The 18,684-nt window shown below is 39.9% G+C and overlaps 1 protein-coding gene across 12 annotated transcripts in view; it reads right to left on the bottom strand.

The window, feature by feature from the left end:
- The window catches only part of LOC100704714 (sodium bicarbonate cotransporter 3), a 44,610-nt gene that overhangs the window by 4,619 nt on the left and 21,307 nt on the right, over positions 1–18,684 (bottom strand). For 3 of the 12 annotated variants that reach the window (XM_005457178.4, XM_005457183.4, XM_003452474.5), the window contains exons 5-24: positions 18,321–18,481; positions 17,961–18,149; positions 16,563–16,922; positions 13,012–13,127; positions 12,080–12,237; positions 9,908–9,995; positions 9,659–9,805; positions 9,093–9,199; positions 7,827–8,001; positions 6,810–6,943; positions 6,465–6,710; positions 5,837–5,942; positions 5,064–5,225; positions 4,404–4,517; positions 3,883–4,044; positions 2,882–3,133; positions 2,572–2,640; positions 2,161–2,334; positions 1,824–1,961; positions 784–884 (exon numbers count right to left, since the gene is read on the bottom strand). In XM_005457178.4, coding sequence (XP_005457235.1) covers positions 784–884; positions 1,824–1,961; positions 2,161–2,334; positions 2,572–2,640; positions 2,882–3,133; positions 3,883–4,044; positions 4,404–4,517; positions 5,064–5,225; positions 5,837–5,942; positions 6,465–6,710; positions 6,810–6,943; positions 7,827–8,001; positions 9,093–9,199; positions 9,659–9,805; positions 9,908–9,995; positions 12,080–12,237; positions 13,012–13,127; positions 16,563–16,922; positions 17,961–18,149; positions 18,321–18,481 — 3,159 coding nt within the window. Of the gene's footprint in view, positions 1–416; positions 456–783; positions 885–1,823; positions 1,962–2,160; positions 2,335–2,571; positions 2,641–2,881; positions 3,134–3,882; positions 4,045–4,403; positions 4,518–5,063; positions 5,226–5,836; positions 5,943–6,464; positions 6,711–6,809; positions 6,944–7,826; positions 8,002–9,092; positions 9,200–9,658; positions 9,806–9,907; positions 9,996–12,079; positions 12,238–13,011; positions 13,128–16,562; positions 16,923–17,960; positions 18,150–18,320; positions 18,482–18,684 lie in introns of all 12 variants that reach the window. The other 9 variants (XM_005457182.4, XM_005457179.4, XM_005457181.4 and 6 more) reach the window with 9 other exon arrangements.

Below are 18,684 nucleotides of genomic sequence, written 5' to 3'. Positions count from 1 at the left end.
GACCAGACAGAGCACAAACAAACATCTGTGTTAACATGTATTAAGAGCTGTTTGCATTTTAGGCAAAAGGGTATACTGAGAGTTGACTTTATGCATATTATTAGTTAGATAAGACAATCATTCTATCATAGACCTTTTCACCTTAAAACAAATAATAATAATAAAAACAAAAAAGACATGAATACACAAAGCAGTGTGTTTAAAACCATCTGTTCTGAAAATCTGTCTGTAAATTGCACCCATGCACAAACTATCAGCAGGGTTAATATGCAACAATGTGGGTCAGAGATTTTTTTATCATCATCATCATTATTATTATTATTATTATTATTATTATTATTATTATTATTATTATTATTAATTATTATCATTATCATCATCATCATTATACACACAGCCATGCTACCTCTTCTTACAATGGGACGCTGTGGGTCACTACTTCTATTCTGTATGATCTGTTAAGATGGACATAATAACACACAGCTGATGACCAGTCTTTAAATTGTCATTTCAAGCTGTAGATAAAAACATATTGTTTTGTTAAAGTTTAGAGACGGGAGAAGTCAAGACATACAAAAGTAGTGAAATCTTTATTTATCTGGGTCAAAAAATGTAAATATATTTAGCCATGAGGCCATAAGATAAAAATATTATAGTAGTATGTGAGATTTACGGTGACTAACATGAATACGCTTCACTCCCAAGTGAAAATTTACAATAAGATTCAGCTCTCCATCCCACAATCTGACATTTAAAGGATGCTTTATGGAGTGCATTACTCACCTCCCTGAGAGTTCCTTCACTGGGATCTTGAGCCGGTTTGAGTCTTCATAAGTGTCCTTAATCCCCATCTCTTCTTCTTCCTCCAGTCCGGACTCTTCATCCTAGATTCAAATTTAAAAACTAGTTATTACTGCAGTGAGGTTCATCCTCCAACAATTGAGTCTCACAGTTTTATTCATATTTAAATCACCCTTAACATCTGACTTATGGGCCTGGGCTTATATTATATTGGTTTTTGGTCTCCTGTGGCTGTGTAGCACTCAGAGTATTTGATTCAAAATCTCTCTTCTTCCGTAACAGCCGTGCTTGCAAGACCAATATAACCATTTGATTTTGCCTAGTTGCCACAATTAAATAGCAATTTAATTTGCAATTTGATTCGATCCACTGTTAAGGCACCCACTCAAATTGTAGTATAATTAAACTGTCTTCCAATCTGAGCTTCAGAAGGATTTACACAATCTGGAAAGCTGTCGTTTACAACAAAGACAGATGGAGCATTTGGAGAGATTTTGCAGTATTAATGTTTAAATGCAAATTAGGAAGAAAAACAAAGGATAACTACATTTTTGTCATTTCAGTGCATGTCTTGAAGTACAGTAGGGAGTAAAATATCTCATCTAGTAAATTTTTGTAACTGAGGAGCAGTTTTAATTTTGTATCATTTGGAAGCAGAAGTGGTGTGACCTTCAAGTAGATATTGAAAATTCCAAAATTTATATTTTTATTTATTAGTTCTGTATACTAGTTACTATCATTAGAAAAGGCTTGTGATTGGATACATTTCCTGTGATGGTTTAGATCTTAGAAAATGCCATGGCAGAGGGACAGCAGTCTTGCTTCCTATCATAAACATGCTGAAAGGTTAATATGATTTTTTTTCTGTCCAGTGATCCCAGTAAAATGCTGCCTTCCCCATTTTTGACACAAAATCTGCTACAGCCAACTTTCTGTTAATGCGGAGAAAAGCAAAACTTCTTTCAAATTCAAATTACAAATAAACTTGTGATGTTCACTTATGGAAAACAGATGAGTTTTACCAGCTTTTCGCGTGCTTTCTTTTTCTTATCATCCTCCGTCTTCTTTTTGCTTTCTGGCATCAAGTCATCGAGCCAGCTCAGCTCTCTATTGGTAAAGAAAAAGTCTAGAAGCTTTCGGATAAAGACCAGCGCCAGAACCTAGAATTACAGATGAAACCAAACATAAAGGAATGACACAATAAAATCATATCTATTAATAAAAGAAATCCTCTGCTATACTGTTATTTGGCACAAAATATAGATGAATGATCAATAACAGTGATATTACAACACTTGATTTCTATAACTCTTCTCCAGTAAAAACGAAGTGATAAAATAAGTAAGGCTGAGTCATTACCATCATGGGGAATACAACAGCTGCTGCAGACACCTTGATTACCCAGAGTAGCACCAAACAGCTGAGCTGTATCAGGGTGAAGATATGGACCTTCCACAGTGGCACATAGCGCAGGTAGATCAGGTCAGGCTGGTGCTTTGCAGGCATGCCAAAAAGTCTGATTCTGTCAAAGAACTATAGAGTAAAGAGAGTCAGTGAAACAGTTCAGAAATACAAATGCATGAAAGTACCACTTAATAGGTTATTAAGAGGAGGAAACACATTTAAGAGAAGCTCCTGAGGACTCTGAATTACCATCAAAGGTTTGCAACTGCAGGGGGCAAACTTATCTTTACTAACAGCTCCAGAGTCCTGCTCTGCTCTGAATAGAAGGGCAGCACTATCTTCAAAGACAGCAGGGCAGAGACTTACTTGAATGCCTTTGAGGGAAGAGACACCCATGTAGAGAAAGACTCCATACAGAACCGGCATTGGAATAAACTGTCGAAAGCACAAATGAAACAACATATTAGAAAATATATAACTTACGGTACATGAAAGAAAAAGCTGAAAACATCTATGACACACTTGTGCCAGGTGACAACCCATTTCAGTTAGTTTACATGCAATTAACGCAACTTGTGTTAGATAATCAAAAGACATTATTATATACAGTGATTTACAGGGGGAAGCAAATCCTCATGAAGAAGAAAATAATATTCCACTGACAACCCCATCGCACCTTGAGCACTGATGTCATGAAGACAGAACAACCCATCAGGACAAAGATCATAAATCCCGTGACTCGCTGTTCCCGGATTCCCAAAAACTTGGGCTGTTCTCCCGGTGCGGAGCAGCCAGACTCCACCTTCAGGCTGTTAACGTGGGAAATGGAGAGGACGGTTGCAGCCACAAACCACGGCAAGCCCATAATGGAGCACACGCCCAGCATTATTGCCACGATGAGCAAGTCCAGGTGATAGCCACATCCTTTCTGTAAGATATGAGAAGAAGAGACATGGACATACACAAACTTTCAAGACTGAAGAGAATAGTCTTTGTGACAGATTCATTCACTGTGATCAATCAGTTATTTGCTTTTTTTCATTAAAAAAAAATTAATAAATTGTGTGCAACTTTTTATACTTCCTCCAGCTGCTCCTTTTACGAGTGAACACACTGAATCATCCGTCTCAACCTTTCTCTACCGTCCTCTTCCGTCCCTCTGCATGTCCTCCTTCTCTACATCCATAAACCCTCTCACTGCTCTTCCTCCATCTTGTAAACCTTCCATTTCACTCTTGCTGCTGTCCTTCTGTCACAAATCACCCTTGACACTTGTGTTCACGCTCTTCTTCACCTCTTTTTTGCACTGTCCATTCCTTTGGATGCTGACCCCAGGTATTTAAACTCATCCACTTTCACTAACTCTACTCCTTACATCTTTACCTTTCCACCTGCTCCCCACGGAGACTCCTGCCTGGCCTCATCAGTCAACCTGTCCATCACCACTGCAAACAAGAAGGGGTTCAGAGCCAATCCCTGATGTAATCCCACCCCCACCTTGAATCAATCTGTCACTTCTACAGCAAAACCTCATCACTGTCTCGCTGTCCTCATACATATGCTGCAGTACCCTAGCATACTTCTCTACCACTCCTGACGTTTTCATACAGTACCACAGTTCCTCCCTTGGCACCCTATCACAAGCTTTCTCAAGATACTTTTAGATAAAAGTCAGACCTTCAGCTTGTGCTCTTTGCGGTTGATGATGACTGCTGTGATCTGCTGATCCATAAAAATGAGGATGGTGCAGAGCATGGCAGGAAGTACTGCCACCAGCAGTGTCCACCAAGGGTTTTCTCCTAACGGATCCATTAGCCAGCCTCTGTTCTTTGAAGTTGGCTGAGGGGAAAAGTGCAAGCCACATTAAGTATATAAGGTATGAACTAACTGAGAATATTTAAGAATATTTATCTTACACATTACTTGTAATGTGTTGGTCAGAAACTAGACTTCCAGCAAGAGCTTTTCTATATGAAACAGGCTTAAGCACACACAACCTGTACTTTTACATCTCTGAGAAGAGACTGCTAACACTGTAAAGAAACTCTTGAGTAAAATACAATAGAATTACCACAAAACCTTTACTTTAACTACAGATTATATACTTTATTTAAAGCTTACAGAAGATAATAGCTATAATCCGTAAAAATGTACTCAATAGTAATAAATGGAGCAATGCAGATGAACAATATGCCTACCTCAAAGCGGTCAGGAACATTCAGTTTAGGAGACGGGATCCCCATTAGGTAGTCCACTAGCACCATAATCATGATGGTTATAAACACAGCAAAGTCACTAATAGTGGATCGCACCTATGTAACACACACATATACAAAATAGATTAATTTATTTAGGGATTTGACACGTGCCTTCAGCTACCCTTTATAAATGTATTCTTAATACAAAGAGAAGAGGATACAGGCAGAAGCTGCTTAACTTCAAGATCATTTCCTTCTGTAGGTAACAGCTCCATCAAAGTAATTGTTACACATTTTACAGTTTACACAATACCAACACCGGCCTACACCGAGTGATAACACAGTAGATGGTACTATGTGGGAGGATGCAGGAAGATCTCTTTCTGCACACGAGTCTGCTCCTGTACTAATGACTCAATGCAAACATTTACATAGTGTCAGAACCTTTTAGTTTAATCTGCCCACACTTGCATGCACCAGGTGTACAAAACATATAATGACATGTGATGCTGATGCTTCATATTTCAAATAGTACTATTTAAACATCATTTTACATGATTAGAGATTAAACCGTGCTTTCTTTTGTCTTTTTAAAGCTTCTTTTTGCTGCGTTTTACAAAAGAAATAACATACATAAACAAATTAAGCCCAACATCTCACCCTGGTGGGGAAGTATCTTTCTGTTTTAAACTGCTTGAGGAATGATGACAAAAAGAAGGTTGTGAAGAAGAGGATAACAGACCAAAAGAGAACATCTGGGATGTACGGCCCATGGTGACCACAGGCAGGACCCACAAAATCTCCATGGAGCAATTTGCATGTCTGTAAAGAAAAAAAAAAAAGGATAAAAATTGTTAATTTAATGAATCATCTGTATTACAGAGGTAAATGTATTACTGGTGGTTGTGCTTATGACTAAAACTATGAATTATAGTAATAAACCTAAATGTCTGTACAATGTAGACTATTGGTTTATAGTGGAATTGACCTTCTGTGTTAAATCTACGCTGTAGGTATGTAATGGCAAACCTTTCTGAAACCTTATGCAGTAACTTACACCGTAACCTGACACACAGCTAGTGATGTAACTTCACAGTACCACAGCACCACCTTTTCCTTCCATGCATTTCTGGCTACTTCTTTTGGTGCCATTTTTGAAATCAGCTAGAAGACAATGGAGCAACTCGAAGAGAGAAACTCCACTGCTAGCAAGTGTTTAGGTGGGAAAATTGTAGTGCAATGGAGACACACCACACGCACACACGGGTATAAATGCTGGCAACGGCATCAGCCACTTGGGGAAGCTATGGCGTATGCTCTACATAGATTCGATGCAGAAGTCAACGTTAAGCTTCAGTGTTTGCTCTCCAATTTTACAACTGTGTTTGTAATTTCTGCTTTTTACACTAGAGGTCACTGTGCGCTAGTCTTACTGAAACACTGAGGCTGCTCCACTCGATAGAGTCTGGACTGTATCCGGACTGGTTCCACTTCTGCATGACCTCATCTGTAGCATTTGCTGGTGGAGAGCACTGACACCTGGGTACAGAGGATCCAGTATTAAGCAAAGTCTGTACCTTGAGCCTTCTGTGAGAAATAATGTTTAGGGTTCAATTAAAGCAAACTTTAAGTACATGCTACAGTTTATCTGCCAGGTAAAATTACATTTTCCTTAAAAGGAAACTACTTTATGTAATTAGTAATTTGGAATTTAATCTAAAGACTGTAATAGAAAATGTGGAAAGTCCCTAGTTTGAGACCAGGAGGAGACAAGTCCCTCTGAGGTTGTGTCAAAGCCCTTTACAAATCAGAAATTAAATGAAGATTTAATAAAACTTTAGGGTTTTCCCAGTAAACCAGTCAGCTGAAGTAGTTGTACAAGAAGATAATATAAATTTTAACCTCTCTCATTATCAGTTAACGCACTCTTGTAGAGACAGCAATTTGAAAAACTAAATTTAATGCACCCTGTGCAAACAATTCCAAAAATATAATACTGAGCAAACAACAATAAACAAATGGACCTTTAATTATACATGTAACTTGAATCTCAATACTTACGAATAAAGAGTAAGGTTGTCCAAGCTGTTATGCATGTTGACAGGGTACAATTCTCCCAGATGAAAGAGCTTCTCTAGAGCTTCGTAGATGAAGATGATGCAGATCAATGCTGCAAAGGCCTCCTCTGTGAAGCGGGTAATGTAGCAAACCAGAGAGCTTGCATCTGTGGCCACGAGGATGATACACAGGAAGGCAGTCCACAGACCAATGCTGGTCCGTAGAGACAGGTAGGACAAGCTGTAGTCCCTGGGAAAGACGAAGACAAAGAATTTCTATTAGACAATGGGAATCAACATAAAACACTGTTGAGCATTTTTACTCCAATGCAAACCTGCTCAAACTCACTTGCAGAACTTAAAGAGGATCTTCTCAAATACTAAAACAGGCCCCGTGCTGCCAAGAATAGTGAGGGGCTGGCCTGCAAAGAGGGAGTATGCTACTCCTGTCAGTGATGCCCCAAATAGAGACTCGATGGCGCTCTGTAGAGACAGAGGAGAGGAGTGGAGTGAGGGAATAAGAAAGGAGGGATCGGGGAGGTGAAATTGCACAAAGGAGGATACAGAGGGAAAGGCTGAAGGAGAAAAGCGACAGATGAGGAGGAGACCACAGACCAGAACATAGAGCTTTGATTAAACGGACATTACGGGCTGCGTCTGAGAGGCTAGATAAACCGTTCAAATGTTCCCACACTGCTGCTGACTTGTCCGAAGTCATATCTCTGTGCAGTGCGTGAGTTTATTTAGACACATTACACACACCAGCACACAGACTCTGTCTGTGCCAACAGTCCCTGGCCTAGTACAGACATCTGGATGAAAGAGAAGCAGACAGTGAGAGAGAACAGAGAGAACCACAAAAAGAGACACTATACTAAACAGTTTGTATGGTAACAAAAAGAAAGAAGTGAAATATATTAATAGTTTGATTTTATGTAACATTTTTTTATTTTGATTTCTCATACACGTATTTTAAAGAGGTCAGAAACATGTTGTGTGTAACATGTGTGCATTTGATCCCATCTTATTGTATAGTGTAAGAGTGTTGCATTATTTAGCTAAAACTGTTCAACCCATGCAATGGATTTCTTATTAGAAAACACTGACAACACTATTATGGTAGAAAGAACAGATTTTTGCACTTTACAACTCTAGGATTCTGTGGAACTGGGGTATTTGCTTGCAGTCATTCACAATACCCTCACAGAGCCCATCTGAAGTGCCAGTACAAAAAAATCACAATATGTAGTAGCAATAGTCCCAAACGTTCTTCAATAACACGACTAAGGGATTAGGGCTTTTATGCCCACTGGAACCCATGAAGCGATCAAATACTGACTTTTAAGTGCCAAGCTTTATGACTCACTATGTTGCCTTTTGTCGCCTCCCCAAGCAGACCCCCGAATGTGATGACAGGAGACATGCAGGCGCAGTAAAGGAAAAGGACAGAAGCGAGACACTGTAGACTGAGCGCGTCCCTGATGTCGCTCCAGTAAAAGGGCACTTTCCGCTTGACATCCAGGACCAGACCTCCGAAAATTCTAGAAGATTACCAGAGCAGATTTTAGTGCTCGAAATGTTCAAATTGAATGTAATGTAATTACAATTACAGTAAGAAAAAAAAAAGGGAACTTCAACATATTTTCAATCAGGAAATGTGAAGAGTGGAAGCTTCACGAGTATTACTGTCTGAAAAACTCAATTAATATGAAGCTAAGTATCTAAGTGTCTGTGCTGGATCATGTGACCATCTGGTTCAGAGCTTATTAACACTAAAGAAAAGACTCTTACTGTAACAGTGTCAGCTGTGAACCGATGTTCTTAAAATGTACTAATTTAATGTTTCTGGCTTCACTGAGATGCTGTCTGATGTTACTTACTGACCACTCAGCCTCTTTCTGCCTGTTTTTCCTTTGCCTTTCTATTTCTCAAATCCATTTCTCGCCTTGTGTATCGCCTTGTGTATCGTCTCCTCTCTTTTCTCTAACACCAATCCAAAGCCTTCCTGTGAGGTCTTTTTTTTTTTTTTTTTTTTATTTACTTTCCGTCACACCTCTGGAATAACCTCTCTTGCCGTCCTCCACAACCCCTGCTGATTCTTTCACAGAGCCCGTGTTTTTCATTGTTTTTCCTTAACATCAGCTTCTTGTACTTTCTTACGCTCAGCTTTCCCTGAGTAGCTCGCTCATAGCACAAGCCTTTTATAGTTGCAGTGAAAGGGAGCGTGACTCTGTAAATAATACAGTGCCTTCCAACAGACATGAGTGTGTGTCAGTCTGAGGTTGCCAATAAACACATTGTCCTCAGTGTGTGGCCCGTGGATACGTGGTATCAGCTATCCATAAATGTCGACATTTTAGTTTAACAGAGTAATGTATCTGCTCAAACAAACTAATGTCATGCTTCTAAAATTCCACATTTCATACAATTTCAAATTTTAATAAAAGCTCTGTTAGCTGAGGAAAAATGATTTGGATGAGAGCTTTGAATTCACAGAAATTTCATTTTAGAGCATCCTATAACCATAAATAAACCCCTGCAACTCAAGAGGATAAACAGAACAAGTCATTTCCATACAGGGAACAGCAGCTGACTGGATAGATGTTTAATAATGTCACCATAACATACTCACCTCCCCGTCCTCTGCAGCTCGGGCCCTGCATGATGGTCCTCCTCCTTTTCCAGTTCTCCAGCTGGAGGTGCACTGCCATTGGGCTGCGGTGGTCTTTTCCTCTTTATCTGCAGGTAGGACAGTTTAAAATAATATGTTCCATATGTTTTAATTCTTTTAAGGGCTCTCTCTTCGTTTAAGGTGCCTCTCTTACTGTGATTATAATGATATAAAGCTAAATGGGACATATAAACAATAGGTTACTGTTTATAAGACTTGTATGTATTGAAGTACAGTATGAAAGATGCTTTATTCTTAATGAGTTATCCAACTGTTTACCCAAGCTGAACTCTAGACAGGCTGCCAGTCTATCACAAGACTAACAAAGAGAGAGAGCCATTCATGCTCACATCTACACCTATGGCCAGTTTTAGAATCACCAATGCATCAGTGTATCCCAGGCAATTCTCTCTATATTTGTTGTTACAGTCATGTCATTTTTGGCTAGGTTTAAAATGAAAATAGACACTTAAATGTATATTCAGTAGATACACCTGATATAAAATGTGGCAGAGATCCTAACTTACCTGAGATGGGACATTCTTGGGTGGCTCAATCCGAATTGTGGGATCCCACTCTCCAGGAGGAAGGACAGTCACCTGATCAAGGAACTCATCTATCCCAGAGAGTAGATCAGTTCGGTCTTTGGCCTTGTATGCAACGTCATGGAAAATCTAGAAAATGAAATATATTTGGAGAACGGTTGAAAAATTCAATTAAAATTTGAAAAAGATAAAATAAGATAAAATTCAAATAAATGGCAGCGTCCTTCTCACCTCGTCTGTCATTAGTGTGGCCATGGACCTGCCAATTTCATGGTACTGTGGTCCTTTACCATGAGGACCCAAAAGCAGGAAAAGAAACCTTTCAACAAGAAACAGATTAATTAAATACACTTAAACTGATGACAGTGATACAAACAGCATTCAGTCTTTCTTAAATTTTTGAGGAGCTGGTTTGTAGCTCTGATATTAAAAAAAAGAAAAAAGGTGTCATCTCATGCTATGTATTTATGCTCCCTAGAGGGCACAACAACAGCACAAGCCCAGACATGTCTGAGAGCAAGAGCAGAACCTCAGCTAACCTCACCTAAGGCAGCTACTTTACTATTATGGAAGTACTTTGGCTATCACACCACCAACAAAGCGCAACACTTTGAAAAATGTGCAAGAAAAATAATTAAAGGTGGAAGCAAATTTGTTTCATCACTTGAGGTAAAAATATCCTGTTGATTGCATCCAAGCTAAGAAGCCACATGAGGAGGAGATACCGACAGCTGGTGAGGTGCGACCCAAACATAAACAAATGACTCAACCGAGCAATGCAGGAGCTCTGGCTATTTGCCCTCCATATGACAGAGAGAGCAGACAGTGGATAGAAATGACTGATGTGGTTAACTTTTGTTTGCAGTCCACACCAGCGGATGAGCACAGCTTTAAGAAACTAGTTAAAAAGACTGACCAAAGTTATAGCCAAAGTTTTTTCAGTTTTTTTTTTTTATTTAACCAGGAAAAAAATATGGCTCTTGAGATTAAACTAGTGTGTCCTAGTAAAGAATCACAGTAGTTTTATCATAAGTTGAATAAATTAAATCCACACAGCAGTTAAGTATGAGTAATAAAAATAAAAATAACAGAAAGAGAAAACAACGAAAACACCTAAAAAACCTAGGGTAGGTTTTTTATTTGCATTTGACTTATGTTGCATCACTACAATGGCACTGCAAGTGCCTTGCAGCAATAGATTCACACATCAAATTAGACAGTCTGACACCAGTGACAAAAACAAGGGTGGAAAATGCCCTTCATTTTGTCTGCACTAGCTGCTACTTACATACTGCAATCTCCCATAAAACATTCCGTATGTTTTTCTACATCATCATTAACGTCTTTATTGCAAAGTATGATATCATTTCGGGGCTATATAGCCCATCCCTACTAGTTCATCTTTTCACATTTGCATTGTTTATGTTTATGTTTGTTAAGCCATCAGCCTTGTTGTTTCTGCTTTTGATTGCTTTACTTCTTCCCATGTTAATTAGAAAGAAAAAAAAAAAAAGTGTTGGCCACATGTACTAATTTTTTGCCCAATTATATGTTTCAAGATTTGTATCCAGGCATTTTCAGTGGTATGGTCCTCATCTGTGGAACAGCCTGCCGGAGGAGCTCAGGGCCGCAGAGAACGTACATGTTTTTAAGAACAGGCTCAAGACCCACCTTTTTAATTTAGCTTTCACCTAACGTTTATTTATTTTATGCTTATTTAATCTATCCTGTTATTCTATTTATATTATTAATTTAGGTTTTACCTAATATTTATTGATTTTATTCGTATTCATTTTTTATCTTCTTACTCTATTTATATTTATATTGTATCCTGTTCTTATTTATTTTATCTTTTTACCCTGTATATATCCTTATTGGGTCATATCTCCAGTGTTTCCTCGGACGGGGTTCTCTGCACTGGGGCTGTGATTGACCGTGGCTGCTGGGGCTCTGTGGGCCCTCTCAGCCTGGCTGGGGGGCTTCTTTGCCTCCCTCCTGCTGTGTGCGGCTGCGGTCTGTGACCGGCTCCCGGTGCAGACGGCTCCCTATGATAGCGTTTCCTCACTTGGCTAATGCGTACCCAACCCAGGGCAAGGTGGGGTGGGCTGCTTTTAACCATGTAAAGCACTTTGTGCTACATTTTTTGTATGAAAAGTGCTTTATAAATAAAGATTGATTGATTGATTGTAAATGGTTGTGTATGATCACAGCCATGGTAAATCCTCAGGTTATAGTAGGTCGATGTTATAACAGCATTAACAAATTATTTTAAAAAGTCTGCTTTAAAAAAAACTAACTTGTCATATTTGGTGTTTTTTTAATGACAAAAAAATGGCAAAAATGGCAAAAAAAAAAAAAAAAAAAAAAAAAGGACCGTATTTGATAAAATTCTTAATAACTTACCTTGTGGGCACAGGCACCTCAGTAAGGCCTGTGATAAGGACTGCAGGTGACAGTCGAACAAATGCAATTATGGGCTTCTCCAGGAAGTCCACTTCTCCCACTAGCACATTGGAAGCCTCAGCACCCGGGGGAATCTTTTTCATGAAATTCATGTCCACCTGAAGTCAGTGAAATAGTAAAATCATACATACAGATGTACACACACGAAAGAGCTTTCAAAAAGGTATAATAGACTTGGAGCCAGTGGAAGTACACACATGCGAAAAGAGATGAAGATATGGGAATGAAAGGAATGGCAGCAGGTCAGTTGGATGCTATGATAATAAATGAATTATAAGGGGATTTGAGAGCAGCCTATAGAACTACATAGTACTGAGCAAAGATTGTCCATTGATTTTATCCATTTCTTATCATGTTCCTCAGATAAATGGCTTTTATTGCTACGCTAAATAAAAATAGACCCGAGCATGGCAACATTTTGTTCATCTCTGTGTAAAAGGGTCTGTGCCTTCATCTCCTATGACTCATGCAAACACAGCACCTTATTTTTTGGCAGTCATGGATGCTTTCATATTGACAAGTGCTTATGGCGACCTGCCATTTTACTTAATGGATGCAGACCTAGAAAATGGTAGGATGAATGGGAGCCATGCTACGGAGGCGGATTTCCAAAACTAAACAGTTATGTAACTTTTACTTTGATGCTTATTCTGCATCCATTACAGGAGGAGAAATGATTAATGCCTTTTAGTGAGCCCAGAAGAAAAAGGCTGACAGGTATGTGATGTTGACGCTCATAGAGGCTGTTTTAATGGAGGCCATTGAAATGACTGTGAACATCCAGAAACTGAAGAAAAAACACTGATGGACTCAGTCATGGGTCCCTCCACCACGACGGACTGTTTCTGTGCTCAGTACTGGGGTTAGGTTACCTTGCTGAAGTCGACACTGCTGCTTTCTCTACTGACCCCTACTTTGGATGGCCGCCTCTCCATTGCCTTGTTGCTATCCAGATTGTTTGGGACAGAGTTCTGAGACACCAGTGGTCCTGGGATGGAAAGGAGGAGAGAAAAAGACAAAGCAGTGGTAGAAAACGTGTAAGTACAAGGCAGGAAATGACGGCAGGAGACCAGCTGTGAGGTCTGCCATGAAAGCTATCTGTCATGTGATTAATAATAAGAATAACAATGATAATAACAAATTTTAATAATTAAAGTAAGTGCCATTAATTTGCCTGTCTAATTATGAAGAAGATTATATGATGATATGAGTACTTCTCCTACTTTATAGCATGGGCACAACAAACGTGAGGCAATTATGGAATTTAATCACTCTAGGCAAACACACCTGATACAAAGTGAATCACACATTTTTTTTAAATTTAGTATTACAGTTTAAATAGGTGGTTCAACTTCATATTTATATATTCTGCTTTAAAGGGAAAATTAAACACTGCACTTTGTAGTATGTGGTCTTAGCTAAGTGGCCTAAGGAAATTTGCTTTAAATGTTCAACCAGTTCAATTCTGCAGTTTTTTGGCTCCAACATATTGCACCAAATTAAAAACTTTATATTACATTTAAACTTTAAACGAATGCGCATGTAATATAAATTGTTTAAATAAAAAAACATATGCTGGAGCTGATTAAAGCTTAGTTGAATCTATTTTATCATGTTACTTTTCTGGCAAGTGAAATGATTTCTTCCACTAAATCCATTACTTGCTAAATGTGATGTGATACAGAGCGGCAACGATGTGACAGCTCTTCAGAAGGAAGATGATACATTTGACACTACAGTATTCCTGAATGCTCCCAGTCTGTTGAGCTCATGCTCTGGCACTGAAGTTACTCCTGCTTGGCTTGAATTCATGTCGGCTTTGCTCTAAAGGTGAATGGAAGTGTTTGATGTCCTGGCAGATCAAATGTTAAAATTATGTCATTTCTGTGGACGACTGGTTGCACACTTTATGCGATCTGAGCCATACCAGATACAGGAACCGCTAGCACTTTATGCGACATGAGAGAGGGAGATGAAATGAGGGAGTACTGCATATAAAGCGAAGGACTACATATGCATACTGTCCTCTGAAATTCTTTTACCAGGTTTTTCCTCATAAACCACTTCCACAAAAAAATAAAAGTCATCAAGAAATAATTAAGCAAACATAAAAAACGAAATACACTTGTAATACGCCACACTCAAAATGAACCCCAAGTCAAAGTGAAAACATGTCATTTCAGCCAGCGATTTCTGGCCACTGATTCATACCCTTGAACTGTACCCTGGAGTAACCCCAGTGAATGCTGGGTAGCTGGGACTGCTGAACAGAAGCGTGATTGCTCACATACCTGACAAAGCCTCTTGAAATATGGGAGGGATTAGTTTAGGTTGTGTCTGCCAGCACACTTCATTCAGGAAGGCTAAGCCCTGGAATGCTCCACCACACCAGCCTTTTAAACAGCGGTGTCACAGCACTACCTCACTCATATGCAAAAAAAGTAGCATAGATATCTGAAATTATCGACTGGCGGAAATTCCAATAAAAGCTAAAAAGAAGATTAGAGGGTACCTTTATAGCAGCTGTAGGAATACATGTACTGATCTAAAATAATATAATTTGTTATATGCATAAAGGAGTTTTAAATGCAACTACTGTAATAATAACTAGCTCTTTTAACATGTAACAAGTGGAGTCTCTGAATGGCCTGTGTAAAGGTATTTTACACATGATACGAGCACACTCAATGGGTGCATGACATTTGCACATAAATAGCCTCTTAACTCAATATCTACAGTACCTTCACTGTATGTATTTGTAACATGTAAGCTAGACTTCAAATAGCCTCCAGACATGGCATATACACTTATCATACAGCTGTTAGAGTGTTAGCCATTTAGCTCAACGGTACAGTTTCTACAAGCTGCAGCCAACACCAGATGACATTATTAAATTTAATGATTTGAAAGGGGAAAGGTCTGAAAGCCTCCTCTGAAGCCTGCTCTTAATTCTATGTATTTCCCCAGGAGGGGGTACAATTACAGAAGCTTGTCAGCTATAATAAGACCTCCCTAACCTTTCAGATTCAGCTCCCATCAACTGAATGCGGATTCTAACAGCCCATACTTTGAAATGGAGCCATTCCCAGAACGAAACAAACACAGACGTACGTACACACATGCACACAGAGTCTAATAATAAATTAAAACGGCTTGGTTCGGGAAGAACAAAAAGTCACAGTAGGTGCCAGTGTGATGGTACATACAGTACCAACACACCAGCTCTAATCACAGGCTTATTTTTGGCCATGCTGCTGGCACACATTGCTCTCTCTACACTCTTACACGGGTAAAAGAATGTTTATCTTTGGAATTGATGCCAAATGATGAGAATGGGTGCCAAATGATGCAATGGGAAAAGCACAAGTTGAATGACATTTCGGTGAAATCAAAGGAGCAGTCGCCTGAGGCCGAATGCTCATAGCTAAAAGGATTTAAGATGTACTGTTAGTTTTGTTAGTTACAAAACACCACTGCAAAAGCATAAAGAAATGTCCCAAGGCTTCTGCAAGATTTGCGTCAAACAACAATCAATAAGTGCTGCTCTAACTGTGCAAAAGTCCCCAATATATCCTAATTAATTGATTGGAATGTATTCTTTCCACAGTGCTGTGAGTCACTGACAACAGCAGGACAGCACAAAAAATAAAGGACCAGCAGCTCCAGTTAATGATGCCCACACAAAGAATGGCTAAAGTGGGTTACAAAAACTAGGCAGCATTTTTCAGCTGTACCACCACAGAAATCATACAGGACACGCTATCAAAAGATTAATGTGACACCAGTGATAAGAGTTATACTTTCCCTGTTAACACATTTCCTTTTTTTTTTAGCATATCTAGCCTACGTAATTCATGCTGTGCAACTCTGAACTGCAGAAAACGAAGACGGACTGAATGACCTATTGGGCTGATAAACTACTCATTAATAAGGTGAAATAAACCCAATAACAAAACCCCTTCAAACAGGTTTTTAAAGTAATAAATGTGAGTCATGGTGAGCAGAATGTGTAAACAAAACATGAAAGGACAGATGATGAAGTATCGGCACAAGATTTTGGGGGTAGGCATGCAAACACAACAGGGGGAGGTGTGAAGATGGACTCAGCCAAGCAAGGCGTAGATGCTTAGAAAATGTGTGGAGCAAAGTTTAAAAGGGCAAAACAGGAGGGACGAGAGATAGTAGAAAGGAACAGGTTGGTGGAAGAAACAAACAGAGAAGGGAAACAAGCAGAGGTTTCATCAGTGAGTAATGTCAAAACGTCTGTTGATATTTATACAGTATTCAGTGAGTGAGCCTTGCTGTGGATTAATTATGAGATGGACGCAAGGTTGGAAGTTAACATTGAGCAGAGCTTTCATGCTAGTGCTAGTGTTCTCTGTTCAAGCTGTGACTCACACTGGCAGGCTACACAGATATTTGCCTTCTAAGGGCAGCAGCTCAACGCTCTGGGATGCTGAGGATGCTCGCCGGCTGAGGTGTGGTGATACCGCCTCTTCTTCTGGTGGGTCCTCATCCTCTGGAGGAGATACCACAACCTCAGGGATGCCTTGTGGGCCGAGGACTACGCCCTGTTTGTGTGATGGGCTCTGAGAACGGCGTAAAGCCTGAGGGGTGGTAAAGGGAGAAGGACCTGGGAAAAGCCCAGTGTTGGAAGAAGACGAGGGCAGCAGGTGGTTGAGCAGAACGGAGACTCTGGACTCTCGTCTCTGGGACAGGTTGGATACAGAGGATGCTGTCCCTGGCTTGTGGAGAGAAAGACGTGAAGAGGACAGGCCCTCTCCTAACAGAGGAGACAATGGCAAAAAAAAAAAAAAAAGGGAGGGGGGAGGAGGAGAGGGAAAGCAAATAGGGGAAAGAGGGGATTGAGGGAGGGATGGGATAAGGAATAAGGAACGGAACAGAAGAAAAACATATGAAGTTGCAGTACATCACAGAAATGGTATCTGAAGGAGACACAGCAAGAAAGGGTGGGCAGCGATAGGGTGACAGAGGTGTAGTTAGAGATTCGTGCTTGCATAAACGTGAGCTAAAAGCATGGTTGTGTGCAGAAGAAGCCAAGAATGATTCAGTGAGGCATGTGGGAGGCTCTACAAGGGACAATGTGTTATACTCAACTCCAAATAAGCCAATCACACACTATGAGTGAGGCAAAGCTCCGAGTTCAGAGAGGCTTGCATGCAGGCGAGGATGAGTTAGCGCGATGTCGGTGCACTGCGAGGAAATGTGCTCTGTCACACACAACCAGTCATAAATCCTACACAACACATATTCATATAAACATACATCTTTCAGACTGCAGCTGTTACCATCACAAACCTACGACGTGAGAGAATTTTGACCTTTCACATTTGCATTTCAGTTTTAATGATGTGAAAATGCAAGCCCAACAAAAACCACAGGCAGAGAAGTGGAGAATGGGATATTTCATTCATTATTAAAACCTCAGGCTTCTAACCCAAGATCTTAAAATGTGCAACACCACTGTGGCCATGCCTAGTCAAAAAAACAAAACAAAAAATGCACACAATGCTGAGTCCAGTTGCAGGTAAAGCATTATTTCCTGAATGTCACACCCTGAGGAGTGAAAACAATTAATTCAAACCCCAAAGCCAGGCCAGCCATACGGGTTAGCACATAAATTAGCACCCAAATTTCTTTTTCACTAAGGGGACTGAGTACTTCAACAATTTTACTCACTTTAAACCATCCACCTTCTACGCTGGCATTGAGGGATTTGAACAGTGGATTTTTAAGAACAGTTCCCCAGTGGTGGAAAACATCGGAGAAAAAGAAATGTGAGTGCGCCGTAGGATCTCACCGTTCTTTTCAAGCAAGAGTGGGTCAGAATGTTTCTTGCCTATGTCAGCAATAGAGCGCACAAGTGGGATGCGATTGCTGAGCTTTCTCTCATTCTGATGGTGGTGTTTCTTCAGCATTGCTTCCCGCACCTTGTCACGCAAATCCTCCTTCAGCTGCCCTGACGCCACCATGCTGTCTATCACCATGTCTGAGTCACACAGTGGCAGTGGCAAAAACACAAACACACAGGAACACACAAAGAAGGTTATATATAGACCATTAAACATGTAATTATAGTAATAAATTCAATGCATTTCATAGTAATCACAATGCTACCTAAAAAATATAACACAGTGATATGAAAAAGTTTTAAATTTACCTGCGATTTCCTCGATACTACTGGCCCTCATATCCAGCAAAACTGTGCCGTTAAGTATGCAGCTACGCAGTTCAAATAAGCTGTGTAAGGACAATGTGGCCACATAAGGTTTACTCCACCTCTCCCCACCATCTTCCACATCCTCTTCGAACTTCAGCCATCTGTAGGTAAGCGCCAAAAACACATACATGTACAGAAAGACGACAATGTTTTATTTGTACCCAAATACAAGCTGTATTACAATTCAGTAAGAGTCTGTACTGGCTTGCAAAGCCAAGATGCTATCCATCCATCCATCCATTTTCTTCCGCTTATCCGGGACAGGGTCGCGGGGGAGCAGCCTAAGGCAAGGATGCCCAGACCT

This window comes from Oreochromis niloticus, linkage group LG22 (genome assembly GCF_001858045.2).
Source record: "Oreochromis niloticus isolate F11D_XX linkage group LG22, O_niloticus_UMD_NMBU, whole genome shotgun sequence".
NCBI classification, from domain to species: domain Eukaryota; kingdom Metazoa; phylum Chordata; class Actinopteri; order Cichliformes; family Cichlidae; genus Oreochromis; species Oreochromis niloticus.
Note: the sequence above shows the minus strand (reverse complement) of the source record. Positions and strands in the feature narration are given on the sequence as shown.